The 25,206-nt window shown below is 44.9% G+C and overlaps 1 protein-coding gene across 5 annotated transcripts in view; it reads right to left on the bottom strand.

The window, feature by feature from the left end:
* LOC128705108 (glycerol-3-phosphate acyltransferase 3-like) overlaps positions 1-25,206 on the bottom strand; it is a 105,472-nt gene that overhangs the window by 26,678 nt on the left and 53,588 nt on the right. For 3 of the 5 annotated variants that reach the window (XM_070088787.1, XM_070088788.1, XM_070088789.1), the window contains one exon: positions 16,035-16,143. The exons of the other annotated variants lie outside the window; for them this stretch is intronic. In XM_070088787.1, the coding sequence (XP_069944888.1) occupies positions 16,035-16,143 (109 nt within the window). The remainder of the gene's footprint in view (positions 1-16,034; positions 16,144-25,206) is intronic. 5 annotated transcript variants of the gene reach the window in all.

Genomic DNA, 25,206 nt, shown 5'->3' with positions numbered 1-25,206 from the left:
AGAAACCTGGGAGGTGACAGAAGAGGGAGAAACTTGGGAGGGGACGGGGGTGGAAGGCATAGTACGAGGAGGAGGGTGAATCTCCACACTTGTAATAGAGCCAGAGAGAGGGGAAGAACTAGGTACAGAGACTGGAAAGGTAACGTGTGAAGGTGGAAGAAGGGAAGGAAGGGGCAAAGAAGATTTGAGCAATGTGGATTTTTTGGACTTCTGAGTAGAGGGGCGATTGGTATTAGGTGTCGTACGAGGTCTTGTCGATACTGGGGCTTGTGAGGAAGGACGCGAAGATGTGAGAACAGACTGAGTTGTAGTCGGGACGTCAGAGCCAAGGACAGCAAAAGGATTAGATGCCGTAGTGGCTATGGGAGGGGTAACAACAGAGGAGGCTGCAGAAGATGGGACCCCAGAAGTGGGGGGACGTTTGGAAACACGAGAATAAGAAACACGGGGTAGTCTCCCTTGGAGGCGGAGATGAGTAACTGCCATAGCATAAGGGAGACCTTCTGCCTCTTTGAGGCAACGGATTTCACGTTCATTTAAGTAGACCTGGCAACGGCGGGAGTACGAAGGGTGAGCTTCATTACAATTAAGGCAAGATGGAGGTTGACTGCAAGATGTATTAGAATGGTTGTCGGCACCACAGACTGGGCATTCGGCCATAGATCTGCAATATTTTGCTGGGTGACCAAAACGCCAGCAATTTCTACATTGTTGCGGTGTAGGTATCACCTTTCGAACTTGTAACCGATGTCCCGCGACATATACAGAGGACGGGAGTTCTCGGCTGTCAAAAGTTAAACGAGCCACATTGCAAGGGTAACGTCTCCGCCCCCGGGCAGGAAGGACATAAGTGTCTACTTTGAGGATTGGGAGATCCTGGAGTTCCAGCTGTTCAAAAATGTCATTGCCACATGACTGGAAATTCTGTTGGACTATGGTATGGGGCAGAATGACAGTACCACTACAAGAATTGAGAGAAAGATGTTTTTCAATAGTGATAGGAGTAGTATCGATATTCGAAAGGAGAGAAAGATCATGAGCTTGGGTAGCATTCTGGACAGTGACGATGCGTGTACCGCTCTTGAGAGCGTGAAATGAAATATCTCTGCCAACATGACGCAGGAGCGCTTTGGCAATACTATGGTCAGAAAGGTAGGCAGAAGAAGAAGTAGGTCTTAAAGTAAAGAATTTAGTCCATTGTGTGGTCCGAAACTGAGCGTGGAGAGGGAGTGCTTGACGTGTCGGTCGTTTCCGAGTAGAATGGGAAGGTAACGACGGAGCATCATCAGGAGATTGACGTTGGCGTTTAGGAGTAGGACCGGAGTTGGTCCGGCAGGAAATGGGTGGGCGATTCGAAAATTGCCGTACCGTAGAGGGAGAAGCCGGAAGCATAGTCAAAGGAGAGCGGAGTTCAGACAAATCGAAGGAGTCAGTCGAAGCCCCGGTACCTGAAGCGGGTGAGGAAACAGCACCAGCAAGAGGTACAGGGGCATCAGGAGTGTCCGAAGAGTGGTCTAAACACAAGGCAGGGTCAGAATGGGGTGCGGTATCAAGAAGGGGCCCGGGGGTAGTGGTTTCATGGACTAGGGCTGCCATGGTTAGGTTACTCCTTTGCTTTTTGTTTTTAAGAAAAAAAAAGAAAGAAGAAAAGAAAATAAAAATAAAAAAAAGAATAAAAAAAGGGGGGAGCGGGGAGGAATAGTTCCCAGGAGGAATGAAAGGGCCGGAAATCCCCCTCCGCGCCCAAGAGGACTCGACACCGCTAGTAGCGCAGATGCAACATGGAACCCGTGCCATACCCTACCCTTCATGCCAGTAAACCAGCAATCTGGGATAGCAACCTCACATCTGCCGAGCTACCTCGGTGGACAAAAGAGAGGGCGGCCGGATATCCGCCACAAAGCATACCTCCTTCAGCCACCACCCCCGGAATCCGAAAGGTGGCTTCCAGAGATACACCCGTCGCCCAAAAGACACCCAAAGCTACTCCGGGATACCGGAGAGGGATCGGGACATCCCCAGGCAATCCAGATTCCACGGCAAACTACGCCACCGCCAAGAAACCTCAACGGAATGGGATGGACCCCGGTGTCCTTTCCCCTACCTAGGAACTAGTGCGCCTGTGGGAGAAATCACGAAGGCCAAGAAGAGGAAGGGCAAAAGGGAGGGGTGAGGAGGAGGAGGAGGAATGGAAAAAGGGGAGGATGGGGAGGATGGGATAGGGGAGGGGAGAATGGGGGGTAATTAGGTTCGGTCTGAGGAAGAAGACCGACAGGGCTAATTCCTCAGACCAAGAGCCTCTTCACCACGCCAAGGAGCCCCCCTTGAAGAGGTCTTAAAGTATAGAATTTAGTCCATTGTGTGGTCCGAAACTGAGCGTGGAGAGGGAGTGCTTGACGTGTCGGTCGTTTCCGAGTAGAATGGGTAGGTAACGACGGAGCATCATCAGGAGATTGACGTTGACGTTTAGGAGTAGGACCGGAGTTGGTCCGGCAGGAAATGGGTGGGCGATTCGAAAATTGCCGTACCGTAGAGGGAGAAACCGGAAGCATAGTCAAAGGAGAGCGGAGTTCAGACAAATCGAAGGAGTCAGTCGAAGCCCCGGTACCTGAAGCGGGTGAGGAAACAGCACCAGCAAGAGGTACAGGGGCATCAGGAGTGTCCGAAGAGTGGTCTAAACACAAGGCAGGGTCAGAATGGGGTGCGGTATCAAGAAGGGGCCCGGGGGTAGTGGTTTCATGGACTAGGGCTGCAATGGTTAGGTTACTCCTTTGCTTTTTGTTTTTAAGAAAAAAAAAGAAAGAAGAAAAGAAAATAAAAATAAAAAAAAAAAAAGAATAAAAAAAGGGGGGGAGCGGGGAGGAATAGTTCCCAGGAGGAATGAAAGGGCCGGAAATCCCCCTCCGCGCCCAAGAGGACTCGACACCGCTAGTAGCGCAGATGCAGCATGGAACCCGTGCCATACCCTACCCTTCATGCCAGTAAACCAGCAATCTGGGATAGCAACCTCACATCTGCCGAGCTACCTCGGTGGACAAAAGAGAGGGCGGCCGGATATCCGCCACAAAGCATACCTCCTTCAGCCACCACCCCCGGAATCCGAAAGGTGGCTTCCAGAGATACACCCGTCGCCCAAAAGACACCCAAAGCCACTCCGGGATACCGGAGAGGGATCGGGACATCCCTAGGCAATCCAGATTCCACGGCAAACTACGCCACCGCCAAGAAACCTCAACGGAATGGGATGGACCCCGGTGTCCTTTCCCCTACCTAGGAACTAGCGCGCCTGTGGGAGAAATCACGAAGGCTAAAAAGAGGAAGGGCAAAAGGGAGGGGTGAGGAGGAGGAGGAGGAATGGAAAAAGGGGAGGATGGGGAGGATGGGATAGGGGAGGGGAGAATGGGGGGTAATTAGGTTCGGTCTGAGGAAGAAGACCGACAGGGCTAATTCCTCAGACCAAGAGCCTCTTCACCACGCCAAGGAGCCCCCCTTGAAGAGGCACAGGTCCAGAGATCCAATCCCCAGTACGGCTGAAAAACGTTAGAATGTGTTTCCTTAGGATACCTGCTGTCCATGTTCACCTATCGGTATAAAATAGGTACGTGGGTGTTAGTCGACTGGTGTGGGTCGCATCCTGGGACAAAACTAACCTAATTTACCCGAAATGCTCTGCATAACAAACGGTTTTCTATATAGTAGTATGTCATTGATGTCAGCTAGGTCTGTATACCTTGTACATGTACTTGTAGAAATATATTATTATTATTACGTAGCTACCTACACAATCGGCAAGTGTGGGAGAGGATGGCAGCTACATATACAATCGGCAATGTGGGGGAAGAGTCGAGTTTCATATCTTTATTATGTACCCTATACCCATCCTATGGGCAGCAGTCAAAAAGATTATAGACATACATAATGGGTCCAGGGACTGACCGCAAAGTTTTAATATCTAAACAAGTTACAGTGGTAATGATAGAGGATGGTAATTACACTACAGGTAAGCGTGGGAGAGAGGATTTTGGAGGTTCTGGATCTTCTGGAGTATAACTGGATTATTATTATTATTATAATCAAAAAGAAGCGCTAAGCCACAAGGGCTATATACAGCGCTGCAGGGTAGGGAAGGAAGCAAGGGAATTGGATGGCAGAAGGGAGGGGGGATGATCAGCAGGTTACAGAAAACAGCGGGGCAGGGGATAGTACGGGGGTAGAGGGTAGCAAGAGATACAAGTAGAAAGGGCTGAAAGTATCAGAATTTGTGAAGTAAGTCAGTCGTTGTCAAAAAGTCAATGAGAGAGTCCGGATGAAAGGTGGGTCCATCAGCGAGAAGGGAAGGTAAAGAGAGAGCAGCGGGGCGAAGACGACGACAGAGGTAAATTCTGCGTGCTCGTTGATAAAGTGGGCAGTCCAACAGAATGTGGCTGACTGATAATGGAGCTTGGCAATTCTCACAGAGAGGAGCAAGACGCCTCTCCATGAGATATCCATGAGTAAGACGAGTATGGCCAATGCGAAGACGGGAGAGAGTAGTCTCCCAACCTCGACACTGGTGATAAGAAGACGGCCAGTAACCTATACTCGGTTTAATAGACTGAAGTTTGTTGCCGAGCATAGTAGACCAACGTTGTTGCCAACGGGTGTGAAGGTGGGAAGATATTACAGCAAAATAGTCCGTACATGGAATACCTCTATAAGAAACTGGTAGGTCATGTACTGCTGACCGCGCAGCAGTGTCTGCCTGTTCATTGCCCTGTACGTCAACATGACCAGGGACCCAACAAAAAACAATATCTTTATGCTTAGTAAAGATGCGGCGTAGCCAAAGTTGGATACGGAGGACTAAGGGGTGAGGTGTATCAAATTTTTGTATAGCCTGTAAAGCACTAAGGGAGTCTGAGACAACCACAAATGATGACACAGGCATAGATGCAATACGGATAAGTGCTGTAAGGATGGCATATAATTCAGCAGTAAAAATACTAGCTGAAGATAGTAAATGCCCTTGTACGACGCTGTCCGGAAACACTGCTGCGAATCCTACGCCATCAGAAGACTTAGAGCCATCTGTGTACACAGCAATGGCATGAGAATGAGAGTGAAAGTGGTCAAGAAAAAGAGCGGGAAGCGACCGTAGACAGTTGGGCTTTCGAGCAAGGGAGGGAGAAAGAACAGACTCGAACAGCTGGAACTTCCCAGGGGGGTAGGGAAAAGTGAGATGCTACATGTACATAGAAAGGTGGTAGTTGAAGAGAAGACAAGAGCGAATGAAGGCGAAGAGAGAAGGGACGGAGTAAGCAGGGGCGGCGAACAAATAAAGAATGTCTACTAATATCAGTGACCATTCTATAAATGGAAGGATTGCGGAGATCATGAGAGCGTACATAGTAGCGCAGGCAATGGGCATCACGGCGATCGGATAAGGATGGAACGTTCGCTTCTGCATAGAGGCTTTCGACAGGGGAAGAGCGAAAAGCACCAAGGCATAAACGTAATCCTTGGTGATGAATGGGGTTAAGGCTAGAGAGAGTAGCAGGAGATGCCGCTGAATAGATCTGGTCACCATAATCAAGTTTCGATAAAATAAGGGTGGAATGTAGGTGAAGGAGGGTTCGACGATCAGCTCCCCACGAAAGATGAGCAAGGGTTTTAAGAAGGTTCAGCCGGCTGTGACAAGTTGCCTTCAGAGAGGTAATGTGAGGTTTCCAGGATAACCTACGATCAAAGAGGAGGCCCAGAAACTTGACTGTATCACGTTCAGGGATACGTGAGCCATAGAGGTACAAAGGATGATCAGAGATGACAGAGCGTCTAGTGAAAGTGATTTGGTGGGTTTTAGTGCTGGAAAATTTAAACCCATGTGTGGTGGCCCAATTGGAAACACGGTCGACTGCATGCTGGAGAGAAACTGTAAGGAGGTGACAGTCAGTGCCTGCACAGGCAATAGTGAAGTCATCAACATAGAGTGATGACCAAATATTTGATGGAAGACTAGAGGCCAAATCATTAATAGCAAGGAGAAAAAGTGTTGTGCTCAGAACATCCCTGGGGGACACCTTCAGCTTGGACAAAGTCCGGGGAGAGCACATTATTAACCCGAACACGGAAATGCCTGTCAGTTAAAAAGTTCTTAAGGAAGGATGGTAGATTGCCTCGAAGGCCTAAGGAGTGGGCTTGGGCTAAAATATTATACCTCCAAGTTGTGTCATATGCCTTCTCAAGGTCAAAAAATATGGCAATAACTGAGTGGTTATTCGCAAAGGCATTACGAACATACGTATCCAAGCGCAGTAAGGGGTCTATGGTAGAACGTCCCTTACGAAAACCATATTGACGAGTGGAGAGACTGTTGTGTGTCTCTAAATACCACACTAAACGTCTATTTACTAGACGTTCCATTACTTTGCAAACTGCACTGGTAAGAGCAATGGGACGATAGTGGGAGGTTTCATGTCCCGTAGTGCCTGGTTTGCGGAAAGGGAGAACAATGGCGGATTTCCACAGCTGTGGAAGAACTCCTTGTGACCAAATAAGATTGTAAAGGCGTAATAGGACTGCAAGGGCTGACTGATGTAAATGTTGTAGCATACGAATATGAATGTCGTCGGGCCCAGCTGCCGATGATCGACAAGCTGAGAGTGTTGCCTCCAGTTCTTGAAGTGTAAAAGGCACATTATACTGTTCTTCTCTGAGAGAAGAAAAGTCCAAGGGTGCTAACTCTCTGGCAGACTTTGAGGAAAGAAATGAGGGGCATAGATGGAGTCCCTGAGAAATACGGACCAGATGATTGCCAATTTCATTGGCAACATCTAGTGGGTTTGCTATATCAACACCGGCAACCCGCAGAACAGGAGCCGGGTCAGGAGAATATTTACCACTCAGTTTTCGTACTTTTTTCCAGACTGCACTCATAGAGGAAGCAGAGGTGATGGTGGAGACATAATCTCGCCAGCAAGTGCGTTTAGCGTCACGGATGACACGGCGAGCGATCGCACGCTTCTGTTTAAAATCAAGGAGTCGCTCTGTGGTTCTATTGTACCGGTACCTGCCCCATGCAGCGCGTTTCAAACGTACTGCACGAGCACAAGCAGGAGACCACCAAGGCACGCATTTCTGAGAATGCCTGCCCGAAGTTTGGGGTATAGAATGAGAAGCTGCGGTGAAAACGGAGGACGAGAAGAGGTGTAAAAGCTCATCGATGGAGGACGAAGAAGGAACCTCTTTAAAAACAGTCAGGTGTGAGTAAAGGTTCCAATTTGCCCGATTAAATTGCCAGCGTGGGGTGCGAAGAGGTGGCGTATATGAAGGGGAAGTAAGAATGATTGGGAAATGATCACTGTCATGTAAGTCCGGGAGAACAGACCAAGTAAAGTCTAATGCGGCGGAGGAAGAGCAAACTGAGAGATCGATGCAAGAGAGAGTATGAGTCCGAGGATCAAAATGGGTGTGAGTACCTGTATTTAAAACATGGAGGGGGTGGGTGGCAAGAAAAGCCTCTAACTGAATTCCACGGGAATCACAGTGAGACCCTCCCCAGAGGAAATGGTGGGCATTAAAATCACCAAGTAACAGAATCGGTGGCGGTAATGACGAAACAAGGAAGGCAAAATCCGGAATAGATAATGCCCGAGAAGGAGAGAGATATAAAGAACAGAGCGTATACCACCTATGTAAGTGGATACGGACTGCTGTGTAATGCAGCGAAGTATGAATAAATAGCTGATGGTACGGAATATCAGTGCGGAGAAGAAGGGCACTTTCATTAAAGGTCCCATCAGGAAAAGGATCTGAAGAATACAATAAATTATAGCCTGAGATGTGAGAAATAACAGCAGAGTGTAATTTTGGTTCCTGTAAGCAAACACCAACAGGGGCAAACTGGGAGAGTAACATCTGAAGCTCACCCCGATTACCCCTGAGGCCGCGTATATTCCACTGTAAAAAGGCCATGATTGGCAATGATAAAGATACTTGAAATCCGCAGGTAAGGGTTCCTACGGACTAGAAGGGTTAGAAAAGTCCACATGCGGAGGCAGTGGAAAATGTTCAAGCAGCGAAGGAACGGTGCGCTGTGAAGAAAGGAGTTGCGCAGATGGAGCAGAGGAGAGAGAAAGAGCGGAAGGTGGATCAGTGTCCATTGATGGTTTGGTCTCTGCAATATATTCAGAGATTGCTTCAAGTGTTTCGGAATTCAGAGATGTCGTATGGGAGACAATATTGGGAATGGTAGGGGGAGGATGAGTAAAGATTGGAACTGTATTGGACTGTACCAAGGTAGGGGGGGGGGCGAAAGGGTGGAGGGAACTGGAGAAGCGTGGCAGGGGACAGAAGAGACAGGAACCTGGGAGGTGGCAGAAGAGGAAGGAACTTGGGAGGGAACAGGGGAGGAAGGTACATTACGAGGAGGAGGGTGAACCTCTGCACTTGTAACTGATCCAGTGAGAGGGGAAGAACTAGGGACAGAGACAGGGAGGGTAAAATGAGGAGGTGGAAGATGGGTAGGAGGTGTTACCGGACCTTTTTTTGACTTTTGAGAAGTAGAGGGACGATTGGGAAGAGGTGTCGTACGAGGTCTCGTCGATACTGAGGCTTGTAAGAGAGAACTCGAAGAAGCGAGATTAGACTGAGGCGTTGAAGTAGGGACGTCTGAGCCGAGGACAGCAAAAGGATTAGATACAGGAGTGATTATGGGAGAGGTAACCACAGAGGTGGGTGTAGAAGATGGGATACCAGAAGTGGGGGGATGTTTTGAAACACGGGAATAAGAAACACGTGGGAGTCTCCCTTGGAGGCGGAGATGAGAAACTGCCATGGCATAAGGGAGACCTTCTGTCTCTTTGAGGTAACGGATTTCCCGCTCGTTTAAATAGACCTGACAACGGCGAGAGTACGAAGGGTGAGCCTCATGACAGTTAAGGCAAGAGGGAGATCGATTGCAAGACGTATTAGAATGGTCATCGGCACCACAGACTGGGCATTCGGCGATAGATCTGCAATATTTCGCTGGATGGCCAAATCGCCAGCAATTTCTACACTGTTGTGGTGTAGGGATCACCTTTCGAACTTGTAACCGATGTCCTGCTATATAAACGGAGGATGGGAGTTCTCGGCTGTCAAAAGTTAAACGAGCCACATTGCTAGGGTATCGTCTCCGCCCACGGGCAGGAAGAACGTAAGTGTCTACCTTGAGGATTGGGAGATCTTGGAGTTCCAGCTGTTCTAGAATGTCGGTGCCACATGTCTGGAAATTTTGTTGAACTATGGTATGGGGCAGAATAACGGTACCACTACAAGAATTGAGGGAATGATGTTTTTCAAGGGTGACAGGAACAGTATCTATATGGGAAAGACGAGAGAGCTCACGAGCCTGGGTAGCATTCTGTACGGTAATGATGCGCGTACCGCTCTTAAGAGCATGAAAAGAAATATCTTTACCAACATGGCGTAGGAGTGCCTTGCCAATACTATGGTCAGAAAGATAGGCAGTAGAGGAAGTTGGTCGTAAAGTGAAGAATTTAGTCCACTGTTCAGTCTGAAACTGAGCGTGGAAAGGTAGTGAAGGACGTGTCGATCGTTTCTGAGAAGAACGAGAAGGTGAAGGTGGAGAAGTATCATCAGCAGGTAATTGTCGTTGACGTTTAGGCGTGGGACCAGAGTTGGTCCGACGTGGAACGGGTCGGCGATTTGAAAATTGCTGCACCGTAGAGGGAGAGGCCGGAAGCATAGTCAGAGGAGAGCGAAGGTCTGATAAATCGAAGGAGTCAGTCGAGAACCTGAAGCGGGTGAGGAAACAGCACCGGCAATAGGTACAGAGGCATGAGGAATGTCTGAAGAGTGGTCCAAAGACGAGGCGGGGTCAGAACGGGGTGCGGTATCAAGAAGGGGCCCGGGGGTACCAGGTTCATGGACTAGGGCTGCTATGGTTAGGTTACTTCTTTCTATTTGTTTTAAGAAAAAAAAGAAAGAAGAAAAGAAAATAAAAATAAAAAAAAAAAAAAAAAAAAAAAAGGGGGGACCGGGGAGGGATAGTTCCTAGGAGGAATGAAAGGGCCAGAAATCTCCCTCCGCGCCCAAGAGGACTCGACACCGCTAGTAGCGCAGATGCAGCATGGAACCCGTGCCATACCCTACCCTTCATGCCAGTAAACCAGCAATCTGGGATAGCAACCTCACATCTGCCGAGCTACCTCGGTGGACAAAAGAGGGCGGCCGGATATCCGCCACAAAGCATACCTCCTTCAGCCACCACCCCCGGAATCCGAAAGGTGGCTTCCAGAGATACACCCGTCGCCCAAAAGACACCCAAAGCTACTCCGGGATACCGGAGAGGGATCGGGACATCCCTAGGCAATCCAGATTCCATGGCAAACTACGCCACCGCCAAGAAACCTCAACGGAATGGGATGGACCCCGGTGTCCTTTCCCCTACCTAGGAACTAGCGCGCCTGTGGGAGAAATCACGAAGGCTAAAAAGAGGAAGGGCAAAAGGGAGGGGTGAGGAGGAGGAGGAGGAATGGAAAAAGGGGAGGATGGGGAGGATGGGATAGGGGAGGGGAGAATGGGGGGTAATTAGGTTCGGTCTGAGGAAGAAGACCGACAGGGCTAATTCCTCAGACCAAGAGCCTCTTCACCACACCAAGGAGCCCCCCTTGAAGAGGAGTATAACTGGAAGGTGTTCCGGAGGTCAGTACCTCCGCGGCCCGATCTATGACCAGGCCTCCCGTTGGATTATTATTATTATTATTATAAAAAGCGTTAAAACCGCGGTGGATCAGGACCTTATCAGCCAGGCCGTTACTGCCGGCTGCACACAAGTCGGTTCCTGACCAGCCGGGCTGTGGCTCGTACGTTGGTTTGCGTGCAGCCAGCAGTAACAGCCTGGTTGATCAGGCTCTGATCCACCAGGCGGCCTGGTCACAGACCGGGCCGCGGGGGCGTTGACCCCCGGAACTCTCTCCAGGTAAACTCCAGGCTCGAACCACAGCCTGGCTGGCTGGTCAGGTACTCCCCTCCAGGGAAGTTCCTTGATGCTGGTGAGGGGCTCTTGATCTAGGGAATTGGATCTGTGCTCCAGTTCTGTGAATTAAGCCTGAATGCCTTTCACATCCCTCCACAGGCACTGCATAATCCTACGAGTTTAGCGCTTCCCCTTGATTATAATAATGGTCAGGTACTGACTTTTGTGCCAGTCCAGCTTCCTCATGAAGACAGGGGTATTAACTAGAGTATACCTGGAGGGGGATGTTTTCGGGGTCAATGCCCCTACGGCTCAGTCCATGACCAGACCTCGCGGTGGATCAGGGCCTGATCAACCAGGTGGTTACTGCTGGCCGCACGTAAGTCGACGTACAAACCACAGGTACTGACTTAGGTGCCTGTCTAGCTCCTTGAAGACAGCCAGGGGTCTACTGGTGATCCCCCCTTATGTATGCTGGGAGGCAGTTGAAGAGTCTTGGATCCCTGACACTTACTCTGTCTCCTCTCAGTATATTCGTGGCGCCCTTGCTTTTCATTGGGGAGATGTTGCATCTCCTGGCGAGTCTTTTTGCTTTCGTAGAAAGCAATTTTCGTGTGCAGATTTGGGACTAGTTCCTCTAGGATTTTCCAACTGTATATTATGTATCTTTCTCGCCTGTGTTCCAGGGAATACAAATAAAGAGACTTCAGCCATTCCCAGTAATTTAGGTGGCTTAACGCTTCTTTTTGATTATAATAATAATTTATCATACTTATACGTGCTGTGAAAGTTCGTTCTCTGAATATTCTCAAGGTCTACATTTTCGCCTGCCTTGAAAGGTGTCATTGGTGTGCAGCAATATTCCAGCCTAGAGAGAACAAATGATTTGAAGAGAATCATCATGGGCTTGGCATCTCTAGTTTTGTAGTTTCTCATCCATCCTATCATTTTCTTAGCAGCTGTGGTAAATACATGCTGTATAGCCCTTGTGGTTTAGCGCTTCTTTTTGGTAATAATAATAATGTGGTAAATACATTCCTGTGATCTTTGAAAGTGAGATTCTCGAACACTGTCACTCCCAGGTTCTTCACATTATTTTTTCGCTCTATTGTGAGGTTGGAATTAGTTTCAAACTCTGATACTGCTTTTATGTCTAAGAGTTTTCCATAACAGAGTAACTGAAATTTGTCTTAATTGAACTTCATATTGTTTTCTGCGGCTCATTAAAGATTTGCTTGATGTCCGCTTGGAGATTTGCAGTCTTCGATGGATGACACTGTCATGCAAATTCGAGTATCATCCACAAAGGAGGATACGGTGCTGTGGCTTGCATCTCTGGGATAGGCAGGAGCGACCTGCTCTAAACCTACGCTGCCCTGGATTGTGCAACTGATGAGTATCTGAGAGGTTGGCGATCTTGCTTCTCAGAACTCTTTCAAAGATTTTTTTTAAATGAGACGTTGGTGCTATCGGTCTGTAATTCTTTGTAATTGCTTTACTGCCACCTTTGTGGAGTGGGGCCATATCTTTTCGTTTTTAGTGATTGTGGGATGACCCCTGTGTCCATGCTCCCTCTCCAAAGAATGCTTAAGGCACATGAAAGGGGCTTTTTGCAGTTTTTGATGAACATGGAGTTCCACTAGTCTTGGCCTGGGGAAGAGTGTATGTGAATATCATTTATGGCTTTTACTTAGTCTTGTGGTATTAGGATAATATCAGAAATTTTTAATTAACCAAGTTTTGAGTCTCGGTCATAAAAAATAACTTAGATTGTCGACCCTTAGTTTGCTTAACAGCTCAATACACGTTGAATCATATTGAGACTTCAGTATTCTTGATTTCTTTGCTGTCATCTGTGTATGCCCCATATCCTTTACGAAGGGATGTGGTTTTTGCCTTAGATTTGGTTTAGTATTTTTTTCAATTTCATTTATGGCTAAGTTCTTCCTGTGTTTCTTGTCTCCTGTATGATTCCTTAAGCTTAAGTTAGATATCTGCTATTTCTCTGACCAGTGCCTCCTTTCTTATTTCATTTACTGGCCCCTTTCACCAGCACTTTGATTCTTCACCTTCGCCCCTATAGGGAGCATCTCTCTTTCTAGTTTACATCTTCTCTTCGGTTTTCTTCAAATGCTACAGAGTTAATTCTTTCTATTCAAAGGTTCGGCTTAAGTGTTGTTTAAGATCTTTCCAGCTTGTTTAATTTAGGACATGTTTTTTGTCATTGAAGTTAAATTTGGTGAAGGCACCCTTATGTAAGGAAATATTTAATGTTAACTGTGTGTACTCACCCATTTATGGTTGCAGGGGTCAGTTCTCAGATCCTGGCCCTGCAGCTTAATATGTCACTCTTCAGATGCACTCCCCCCTTAGTTTTGTCGGTCCTGTCATACCTTGTTTTAAAATTATGAATGAGCTTGTCTCCATCACGCTCACCAACATCATTCCACTTCCCAACCACTCTGAGACTGAAGAAATGCTTCCTAACGTCACTGAGGCTCTCCAGTGACCAACTTCCAACACTGACACTGTATTTACTCAACTGTACTCACCTAATTGTGGTTGTAGGGGTCGAGACTCAGCTCCTGGCCCCGCCTTTTCTAGGTCCTCTACTAGATCCTCTCTCTCTCTGCTCACTGAGCTTTGTCATACTTCGTCTTAAAGCTGTGTATGGTTCCTGCCTCCACTACATCACTTGCTAAACTATTCCACTTCCTGACAACTCTATGACTGAAGAAATACTTCCTAACATCCCTGTGACTCGTCTGAGTCTTCAGCTTCCATTTGTAACCCCTTGTTTCAGTGTCCCCTCTCTGGAACATGCTGTCTCTGTCTACCTTATCTATTCCATGCAGTATTTTGTATGTCGTTCTCATGTCTCCCCTGACCCTCCTGTCCTCCAGTGTCGTCAGACCGATTTCCCTCAACCTTCGTACGACATTCCCCTGAGCTCCGGGACTAATCTTGTTGCAAACATTTGCACTTTCTCTAATTTCTTGACGTGCTTGACCAGGTGTGGGTTCCAAACTGGTGCTGCATACTCCAGTATGGGCCTGACGTACACGGTGTACAGTGTCTTGAACGATTCCTTACTAAGGTATCGGAACTCTCTTCTCAGGTTTGCCAGGCGCCCATATGCTGCAGCAGTTATCTGGATGATGTGTGTTTCCGGAGACATGCTCATTGTTATGCTCACCCCAAGATCTTTCTCCTTGAGTGAGGTTTGCAGTCTTTGTCCACCTAGCCTATATTCTGCGGCCTTCTTTGCCCTTCCCCAATCTTCATGACTTTGCATTTGGCAGGGTTGAATTCGAGAAGCCAGTTGCTGGACCACGTGTCCAGTCTGTCCAGGTCTCTTTGAAGTCCTGCCTGATCCTCATCTGATTTAATTCTCCTCATTAACTTCACATCATCTGCGAACAGGGACACTTCTGAGTCTATCCCTTCCATCATGTCAATCACATATAAAACTAGCACTGGTTCTAAGACTGACCCCTGTGGGCCCCCGCTCATCATAGGCGCCCACTGTGATACCTCATCATGTACCATGACTCACTGTTGCCTCTCTGTCAGGTATTATCCGATCCATTGCAGTACCCTTCCTGTTATACGTGCCTGATCCTCCAGCTTCTGCACTAATCTCTTGTGAGGAAATGTGTTGAAGGCCTTCCAGCAGTCCAGGAAAATGCAATCAACCCACCCCTCTATCTCGTGTCTTACTTCTGTTACGCTGTCATAGAACTCCAGAAGGTTTACGACACAGGATTTGCCCTCCATGAATCCGTGCTGGTTGTCGTTTATAATCTTGTTCTGTTCCAGGTGCTCCACCACTCTCCTCCTGATAATCTTCCCCATGACTTGGCATACTATACATGTCAGTGACACTGGTCTGTAGTTTAGTGCCTCGTTTCTGTCTTCTTTCTTAAGAATGGGGACTACATTTGCCGTCTTCCATACCTCGGGTAGTTGCCCAGTTTCAAAGGAAGTGTTGAAGATTGTGGTTAGTGGCACATACAGCATCTCTGCTCCTTCTCTAAGGACCCACGGGAAGATGTCCGATCCCATCGCCCTTGAGGTATCAAGGTCACTTAGCAGCTTCTGCACCTCCTGCCCAGTTGTGTGTACGTCATCCTACACTTGTTGGTGTTCCCCTCTGTGCTGTCGTCCAAGAACCCTTCCTGTCTCTACTGTAAATATTTTCTTGAATCTCGTGTTGAGGTCCTCACGTACCTCTTGATCGTGTGTGTGTGTGTGTGTGTGTGTGTGTGTGTGTGTGTGTGTGTGTGTGTGTGTGTGTGTGTGTGTGTGTGTGTGTGTGTGTGTGTGTGTGTGTGCAAATTGCAGTAAATAATGAAAGAATAATGTTAATCATTTACATATGTGGTGAAACAAACATCTTGGTTTTCTTTCTTAAATAAGTTGACTCGCAATGATCAATGCTAAAAAATAAACCTGTACAACAAATGAGAATTTCATTTAAAAAAAATAATAATAACTATGACCATAATTTTTAAAGGGGTGAGCCGGTAAGCCAACGGAAGGTCTTGGTCAGATGATCAAAAGCTCCAATGGCTGGTTATCATCTGACCAAGACCCCAGTCAGTCAGTCAGCACTTGTCCTGTTTCCTGATGAACTTTACCTAACCTAACCTCCATTTTTTCAACTAAAAATCTAACCCTATGGAAAGTTACTTTTAACACACCTTTCCTAATCATTCTTATTAATATTTATTACATTATTGTGCTAAATCTGTTGGGTCACAACGTCTGGGAAAACTAGAAGCATTCATGTTCAGTAGAAGGAAGGGGAGGGGAGATCCAATTCCTTGGACCAAGAGCCTCTCACCAGCATGAACAACCCTCTTTTAAAGGGTTCCTTTCTTAAAAAAAAAAAAAAAAAAAAAAAAAAAGACGCCCACTTTCAATATATTTCAAGAATTTTGGGGGAAAACTGATTTATTGCACCAAATAACTTTTCCCTTAGCCTTCCTTCTACTGTCTGCCAATGTGTAACCCATATAGATTTAGTGCTTGTGATTATTTTGATGCTGGAGGAACCAAAACAAGCGAGTATCACCTCAAATGCGCCTTTCTTAAATTGGAGAACCACGGTGTTGTTGTTGCAGATTCCCTCAGGGAACATCAGGATGGGCGGCTTTGTGTGATCTTGAGCGTGTTTCTCAATCCTGGTATCAGTGGGTAAATTATTATTATAATTACAGGTACTGTATCATCTAATTAGTTTTGTGTGTGTGTGTGTGTGTGTGTGTGTGTGTGTGTGTGTGTGTGTGTGTGTGTGTGTGTGTGTGTGTGAATATGATAATTCTTAATATTTTGATGACGTGCTGAACCTGTATGGGTCATTCAACCCAAGTGTTTGAATGTTAATGTTTATTATGAACCTCATACCCATGGTGTGGGTGGTAGTCAAAAGATTACAGAGGTACATAATGGGTCCAGGGACGGGGACCCAAAGTTATGATAGCTGAACAAGTTACAAAGGTAATGGAGGCTACATTATCAGTGGTTCGACAATGATTATTATTATTATTATAACCAAAAAGAAGCGCTAAGCCACAAGGACTATACAGCGGTTCGACAATGAGCCAAAAAAAAAAAAAAAAAAAAGGGAAAGTGAATGACTAAGTGAGGGAGATTGGCTAGTTAGAAAGTGCCATATCACAAGAGGTGTGCCTCCATATTTAATCTCCTCTGTATTTGACTGAAGAAGCCTACTGTGTAGGCGGAACGTTTCAACAATTAAGATACCCTACTGTTGCACACATCTTATTCGTCTTGTAGATATTGTTTACCATTTTTCATAATTATGCAGAGGAATATTGAGATAACAATGGCAGAACTGGAGAAATAATGAGCAAAGAACTTTTTTTTTTTTAATTTAAAAATGATGAAGAAAGTATGAGCATAGAGAAGAAAGAATAACTTAAAATAATTCATAGAGGAATGCATAAGAGCAAATACAACACTGAGTCATCAGCAAAATTTTGCTGATAAAAAAATTGAGAGATGTTCCCACAGGGAAGGTGACTATGCTGGGGAGAGAGTTGAGCTCTTAATCCAAGGAACGGGATTATCTTCCAATTCTTAGGATTGAACCTGAATGCTTCCCGTTCACTAGGTGTTATATAATCATTACTGGTTTAGCACTTCCTCATGAAAAAAATGTTAAAATATATTTAGAGAGAAATAAGAAAACAGAATAACGACACTCCCTAGACAGGGAGCCGAGGCCGCGTCACCACCTGGAAACTACCCGGGCCAGGAGAGTACTGGTGAATCATGGAGGAGGAGAATAAGCAGAAGCAAATGGACAATAATGGAAGTAGGAAGAAGCTAGTGAAGAGGCAGAGGTAATGAAGAAAATATATTGAGAACTTATTCATGAATGGGATTAAAGAGAAAAGAGGTAGAAGTGGATATAATTATATATATATATATATATATATATATATATATATATATATATATATATATATATATATATATATATATATATATATATAATTATTATTATTATTATATCCTAGGTAGTAGGTTGGTAGACAGCAACCGCCCAGAGAGGTACTACCGTCCTGCCAAGTGAGTGTACAATGAAAGCCTGTAATTGTTTTACATGATGGTAGGATTGCTGGTGTCTTTTGTCTGTCTCATAAACATGCAAGATTTCAGGTACATCTTGCTACTACTACTTGCACTTAGGTCACACTACACATACATGTACAAGCATATATACACACACCCCTCTGGGTTTTCTTCTATTTTCTTTCTAGTTCTTGTTCTTGTTTATTTCCTCTTACCTCCATGGGGAAGTGGAACAGAATTCTTCCTCCCTAAGTCACGCGTGTTGTAAGAGGCAACTAAAATGCCGGGAGCAAGGGGCTAGTAACCCCTTCTGCTGTATATATTACTAAATGTAAAAGGAGAAACTTTCATTTTTCCTTTTGGGCCACCCTGCCTCGGTGGGATACGGCCGGTGTGTTGAGATATATATGTGTGTATGTGTGTGTATGTGTGTGTGTATGTGTGTGTGTGTGTGTGTATATGTGTGTGTGTATATATGTATGTGTGTGTATGTATATGTGTATGTGTACTCACCTATTTGTGGTTGCAGGGGTCGAGTCTTAGCTCCTGGCCCCGCCTCTTCACCGGTTGCTACTGGGCCCTCTCTCTCCCCGCTCCATGAGCTTTATCAAACCTCGTCTTAAAACTGTGTATGGTTCCTGCCTCCACTACGTCATTTTCTAGGCTATTCCACTGCCTTACAACTCTATGACTGAAGAAATACTTCCTAATATCTCTCTGACTCATTTGTGTCTTCAACTTCCAATTGTGGCCTCTTGTTTCTGTGTCCCCTCCCTGGAACATCCTGTCTTTGTCCAACTTGTCTATTCCACGCAGTATTTTATATGTCGTTATCATGTCTCCCCTGACCCTCCTGTCCTCCAGTGTCGTCAGGCCGATTTTCCTTAATCTTTCTTCATAGGACATTCCCCTTAGCTCTGGAACTAACCTTGTCGCAAACCTTTGTACTTTCTCTAGTTTCTTGACGTGCTTTATCAAGTGCGGGTTCCAAACAGGTGCTGCATACTCCAGTATGGGCCTGACATACACGGTGTACAGTGTCTTGAACGATTCCTTACTAAGGTATCGGAATGCTGTTCTCAGGTTTGCCAGGCGCCCATATGCTGCAGCAGTTATCTGATTGATGTGTGCTTCCGGAGACATGCTCGGTGTTATACTCACCCCAAGATCTTTCTCCTTGAGTGAGGTTTGCAGTCTTTGGCCACCTAGCCTATACTCTGTCTGTGGTCTTCTGTGCCCTTCCCCTATCTTCATGACTTTGCATTTGGCAGGATTAAATTCGAGAAGCCATTTGCTGGACCAGGTGTCCAGTCTGTCCAATTCTCTTTGAAGTCCTGCCTGGTCCTCATCAGATTTAATTCTCCTCATTAACTTCACATCATCTGCAAACAGGGACACTTCTGAGTCTAACCCTTCCGTCATGTCGTTCACATATACCAAAAATAGCACTGGTCCTAGGACCGACCCCTGTGGGACCCCGCTCGTCACAGGTGCCCACTGTGATACATCATTACGTACCATGACTCGTTGTTGCCTCCCTGTCAGGTATTCTCTGATCCATTGCAGTGCCCTTCCTGTTATATGCGCCTGATGCTCTAGCTTCTGCACTAATCTCTTGTGAGGAACTGTGTCAAACGCCTTCTTGCAGTTCAAGAAGATGCAATCAACCCACCCCTCTCTCTCGTGTCTTCTGTTATTTTATCATAAAACTCCAGAAGGTTTGTGACACAGGATTTGCCTTCCATGAATCCGTGCTGGTTGGCATTTATACTCTTGTTCCGTTCCAGGTGCTCCACCACTCTCCTCCTGATAATCTTCTCCATAACTTTGCATACTATACACGTCAATGACACAGGTCTATAGTTTAGTGCCTCTTTTCTGTCTCCTTTTTTAAAAATGGGAACTACATTTGCCGTCTTCCATACCTCAGGTAGTTGCCCAGTTTCCAGGGACGTGTTGAAGATTGTGGTAAGTGGCACGCACAACATATCTGCTCACTCTCTAAGGACCCACGGGGAGATGTCCGGTCCCATTGCCTTTGAGGTATCGATGTCCCTTAGCAGTTTCTTCACCTCCTCATCTGTATGTATGTCGTCCAACACTTGGTGTATTCCTTGCTGGTGTCCCCATCTGATCTGTGTGTGTGTGTGTGTGTGTGTGTGTGTGTGTGTGTGTGTGTGTGTGTGTGTGTGTGTGTGTGTCGTGCCGAATATGTAAAACTGGTCAGTTAGCAAGAACTCATTTAAAATTAAGTCCTTTCTAAATTTTTCTCTCGTACGTTTATAGATATATATTTTTTTTCATTTATGTTAATGTAAAAATTAATAATTTTGTACCCAAAAAAAAAAAATAGAAAACTTACCTCATTATAACGAACGCAATTTAATTTGGCCTAATCCAACTAAATATATTTAGACAAATTTACAGTAAATTAATAAACAAACACAATGAAGTATATTTTTTTCATTAGATTCAGAGTGACTTTTGCGAAATTATTGCATACATAAATTTTCGCTTGCCTTATTCAGCAAGAAGAGTATTGCTATTTAAGCCAAAATTGCAAGTTTTACCTATTTAGCACGACATTATAACCACGAGAAGCATTAAACCCATAAGTGTTATACATTATCATTACTTCTATGAAGTGCTAAACCCATATAAGAACATAAGAAAGTAGGAACACTGCAGGATGCCTACTGGCCCGTGCGAGGCAGGTCCAAGTAACCTCCGGGCTTAAACCAATGACCCACTGTGGCATGCAAAATATGTTACAATTTATTCGGCGTGTGTCTCACTCCCATACAGGCTGCCTTCTAACCGGAAACCGGGTGAAGGGTTAAACGACCGATAGGGTACCCATCGTTAAATCAGTACATTGGTTCAATGACCAGTCACAGGCAAGCCCGTTAAAATTGAAGCAGCGTGGTGCACTTGTAAGCATTGACAGACTTGCCTATCTGCTGGTTGATTATGGTGCACTCTCTCTGGCTTTGGTTTGCCATCTGTCACCGTGGTGTACACTTATTATTCTATCTGTATATATTGTACATAGTGTACATACCTGTATATTGTGGGTGAAGGCAAAACGTACATTATAGTCTACTGTTGAGTTTGTTTGCTCCAGTTCCCATTATGACCAGGTCTCACAGGCCATTCATTACCTGTGTAATGCCCACCTAGTCAGGACAAGTCAAGTCACATCCACTTGAGGAAGGAGCACGGCATCAGACCTATTAGCACAAACTGGTCAGGTCCAACTCACGCCCACCCACACCCATTCATGTATTTGTCCATCCTATTTTTAAAACTACACAAGGTCTTAGCTTCTATGACGGTACTCGGGAGTTTCACTCATCCACAACTCTATTACCAAACCAGTGCTTTCCTATATTCTTCCTGAATCTGAACTTTTCCAACTTGAAACCATTATTGCGAGTCCTGTCTTTGTTAGATATTTTTAGCACACTATTTACATTCCCTTTATTTATTCCTGTTTTCCATTAATACACAATCATATTCCCCCTATTTCTATGCCTTTCTAGAGAGTGCAGATTCAGGGTCCTCAGTCTGTCCTCAGAGGGAAAATTTCTGATACGTTTTCCAGTGCATTTATATCTGTTCTATAATACAGTGACCAGAACTGTGCAGCATAATCTGAGGCCTAACCAAAGATATATAGAGTTGAAGAACAACCTGAGGACTCCTATTTTTTATGCTCCTTGATACAAAGCCAAGGATTCCGTTTGCTTTATTGCAAACACTTGTGCACTGTTGTCTTGGTTTCAGATTACTGCTAACCAGAACTCCCAAATCCTTTTTGCAATCAGTACATTATTTAGTGTATGTGTGGCATGGTTATTTTCTTGTCCAATGTTTAGAACTTTGCATTTGTCTATATTAAACTGCATCTGCCACTTCTTTGACCACTGCATCAGTATATTCAATTTTCCAGGAGTGCTCTGATGTCCCCATTAGAATGAATTAGGCGACCTATTTTGGTGTCATCAGCAAACTTGCGTATCTCGCTATTTATTCCCTCATCAAGGTCGTTTACATAAATTGTGAACAACAGAGGGCCCAACACTGATCCCTGTGGAATACCACTCGTGACGTGCCCCCACTCTGATTTCTCCCCATTGATGTAAACTCTTTGCTGCCTATTTGTCAACCATGCCTCTACCCAGAAAATTTTTTCTCCTATTCCGTGTACCTTTATTTTCCTCAATAGCCTCTGATGATAATATATCTTTATTTACTACAAGTACATGTACAAGGTATACAGGCCTAGCTGACATCAATGACATGCTACTGTGTAGAAAGCCGCTTGTTTTGCATAGCAATTCGGGCAAATTAGGTCAGTTTTGTCCCAGGATGCGACCCACACCAGTCGACAAACTCCCTGGTACCCATTTTACTGATCGGTGAACATAGACAACCGGTGTAAAGAAACACGCCCAATGTTTCTACCCTCGCTGGGAATCGAACCCAGGCCCTCGCCATGTGAGGCGAGAGCTTTAGCCATCAGGCCTTAGGGATCTCTATCAAAAGCCTTTCTGAAGTCCATATACACAATATCATATTCATTACCATGATCTACCTCAAATACCTTGGTGAAAAAAGTAAACTCGCAAGGCAGGAACGCCCCTTAGTAAAACCGTGCTGAGATTAATCAATTTATGCCTTTCAAGATGGCTACGAATTGCTTCAGCAATTATTGATTCCATAAATTTTCCCACTATGGAGGTAAGGCTTTGTAAATAGGTATTACATTTGTCATTTTCCACTTGTCTGGTACTATGCTAGTTTGTAGTGATATGTTGGAAAGACTAGCCAAAGGTTTGCTAAGTTCCTCTTTACATTCTTTTAAAACCCTTGCAAGCAGTTCATCAGGGCCTGGGAATTTGTTCGGTCTTAATTTCTCTATTTGTCTGAGGACCATGTCACTAGTTACCCTAATTGTGCATAGTTTATTATCGTCCTGTTCTACATTATTATTATTATCAAAAGGAAGCACTTAACCTACCAGGGCCGTACATAATTTATTTCTTGAATTTCGCTAGTAACTTCCTGCGTAAAAACTGAGGAGAAATAAGAGTTAAAAATTTCACACATTCCCTTTTCACTGTCAGTGATCTGACCCGAGTTACTTTTGAGTGGGCAAATCTTGCTAGGAGTTATACAGCTGGGGAAATGGAAGACATTCAGGTTCGAACCGAGGAGGGAGAGCGCAGGTTGAATTCTAAGCATACATTAAGAGCCCCTCACCAGCATACGTTGAAATTAAAGCACATATGCGGGATCAAATATTGGAATGTTTGGTGTAATTATTCAATATATATGTATGAAAGAAAGTAAAGTACTTTAAGTTGGGCAGATGCCATGTATAGTTCCTTTGTCCATGACGAAAGGGAAAAGCAGTGCATATGAATTATGAGTAAATAAGCCTGTTTATGGGGTCTCTTATCACATAAGAATATAAGAACATAAGAAAGGAGGAACACTGCAGGAGGCCTGTTGGCCCATACTAGGCAGGTCCTTTACAATTCATCCCACTAACAAAACATTTGCCCAACCCAGTTTTCAATGCCACCTAAGAAATAAGCTCTGATGTGAAAGTCCCACTCAAATCCAACCCCTCCCACTCATGTACTTATCCAACCTAAATTTGAAACTACCCAAAGTCCCAGCCTCAATAACCCAACTAGGTAGACTGTTCCACTCATCAACTACCCTATTTCCAAACCAATACTTTCCTATGTCCTATGTCCTATGTGGTGGCCCGGTGGCCTGGTAGCTAAAGCTCCCGCTTCACACACGGAGGGCCCGGGTTCGATTCCCGGCGGGTGGAAACATTTCGACACGTTTCCTTACACCTATTGTCCTGTTCACCTAGCAGAAAATAGGTACCTGGGTGTTAGTCGACTGGTGTGGGTCGCATCCTGGGGGACAAGATTAAGGACCCCAATGGAAATAAGTTAGACAGTCCTCGATGACGCACTGACTTTCTTGGGTTATCCTGGGTGGCTAACCCTCCGGGGTTAAAAATCCGAACGAAATCTTATCTTATCTTCTAAATCTAAACTTATCTAATTTAAATCCATTACTGCGGGTTCTCTCTTGGAGAGACATCCTCAAGACCTTATTAATATCCCCTTTATTAATACCTATCTTCCACTTATACACTTCGATCAGGTCTCCCCTCATTCTTCGTTTAACAAGTGAATGTAACTTAAGAGTCTTCAATCTTTCTTCATAAGGAAGATTTCTAATGCTATGTATTAATTTAGTCATCCTACGCTGAATGTTTTCTAACGAATTTATGTCCATTCTGTAATATGGAGACCAGAACTGAGCTGCATAATCTAGGTGAGGCCTTACTAATGATGTATAAAGCTGCAGTATGACCTCTGGACTTCTGTTGCTTACACTTCTTGATATAAATCCCAGTAATCTATTTGCCTTATTACGTACACTTAGGCATTGCTGTCTTGGTTTAAGGTTGCTGCTCTCCATAACCCCCAAGTCCTTTTCGCAATCTGTATGGCTAAGTTCTACATCATTTAGCTTGTAAGTACTAGGGTTATGGGCACTCCCGAGCTTCAGAACCTTGCATTTATCTACATTGAACTGCATCTGCCACTTTTCTGACCAAGAATAGAGTTTGTTTAAATCCTCCTGAAGTTCCATAACATCTACGTTTAAATCAATTATCCTACCTATCTTTGTGTCATCGGCGAATTTGCTCATATCACTAGTAATTCCCTCATCAAGATCATTGATATATATTATAAACAACAACGGGCCCAAGACTGATCCCTGTGGAACGCCACTTGTTACAGATCCCCACTCGGATTTAACCCCATTTATGGACACTCTCTGCTTCCTGTCAGTGAGCCATGACTCGATCCACGAGAGCACTTTTCCCCTAATGCCATGAGCTGCCACTTTCTTTAACAGTCTATGGTGCGGAACTCTATCAAAAGCCTTACTAAAATCTAAGTAAATAATATCAAATTCTTTATCGTGGTCAACAGCCTCGAAAGCTTTACTGAAGAAAGTTAATAAATTAGTTAGACAAGACCGGCCTCTTGTGAATCCATGCTGAGTATCATTAATCAAGCTATGCTTATCGAGATGGCTTCTTATAATCTCAGCTATAATTGACTCTAGTAATTTGCCTACAATTGAGGTCAGGCTTATTGGGCGGTAATTTGACGGTAACGACTTGTCCCCTGTTTTAAAAATAGGAATTACATTAGCCATCTTCCACATATCAGACACAACACCTGTTTGAAGAGATAAATTAAAAATATTAGTTAATGGTTCACAGAGTTCCATTTTGCATTCCTTAAGAACCCTTGAAAAAACCTCATCAGGACCCGGCGACTTATTTTGCTTCAGTCTGTCTATCTGCTTCACAACCATTTCACTAGTGACTGTGATGTTACATAATTTATCTTCTTCTAGCCCACTATAAAAGTTAATTACTGGAATATTGTTAGTGTCTTCCTGTGTAAAAACTGAGAGAAAATAATTATTAAAAATCGAGCACATTTCATTCTCTTTGTCAGTAAGGTGCCCATAGTTATTTTTAAGGGGACCTATCTTATCTCTAACTTTTGTTCTATAGACCTGGAAAAAACTTT

This window comes from Cherax quadricarinatus, chromosome 26, assembly GCF_038502225.1.
Source record: "Cherax quadricarinatus isolate ZL_2023a chromosome 26, ASM3850222v1, whole genome shotgun sequence".
Taxonomy (NCBI): domain Eukaryota; kingdom Metazoa; phylum Arthropoda; class Malacostraca; order Decapoda; family Parastacidae; genus Cherax; species Cherax quadricarinatus.
Note: the sequence above shows the minus strand (reverse complement) of the source record. Positions and strands in the feature narration are given on the sequence as shown.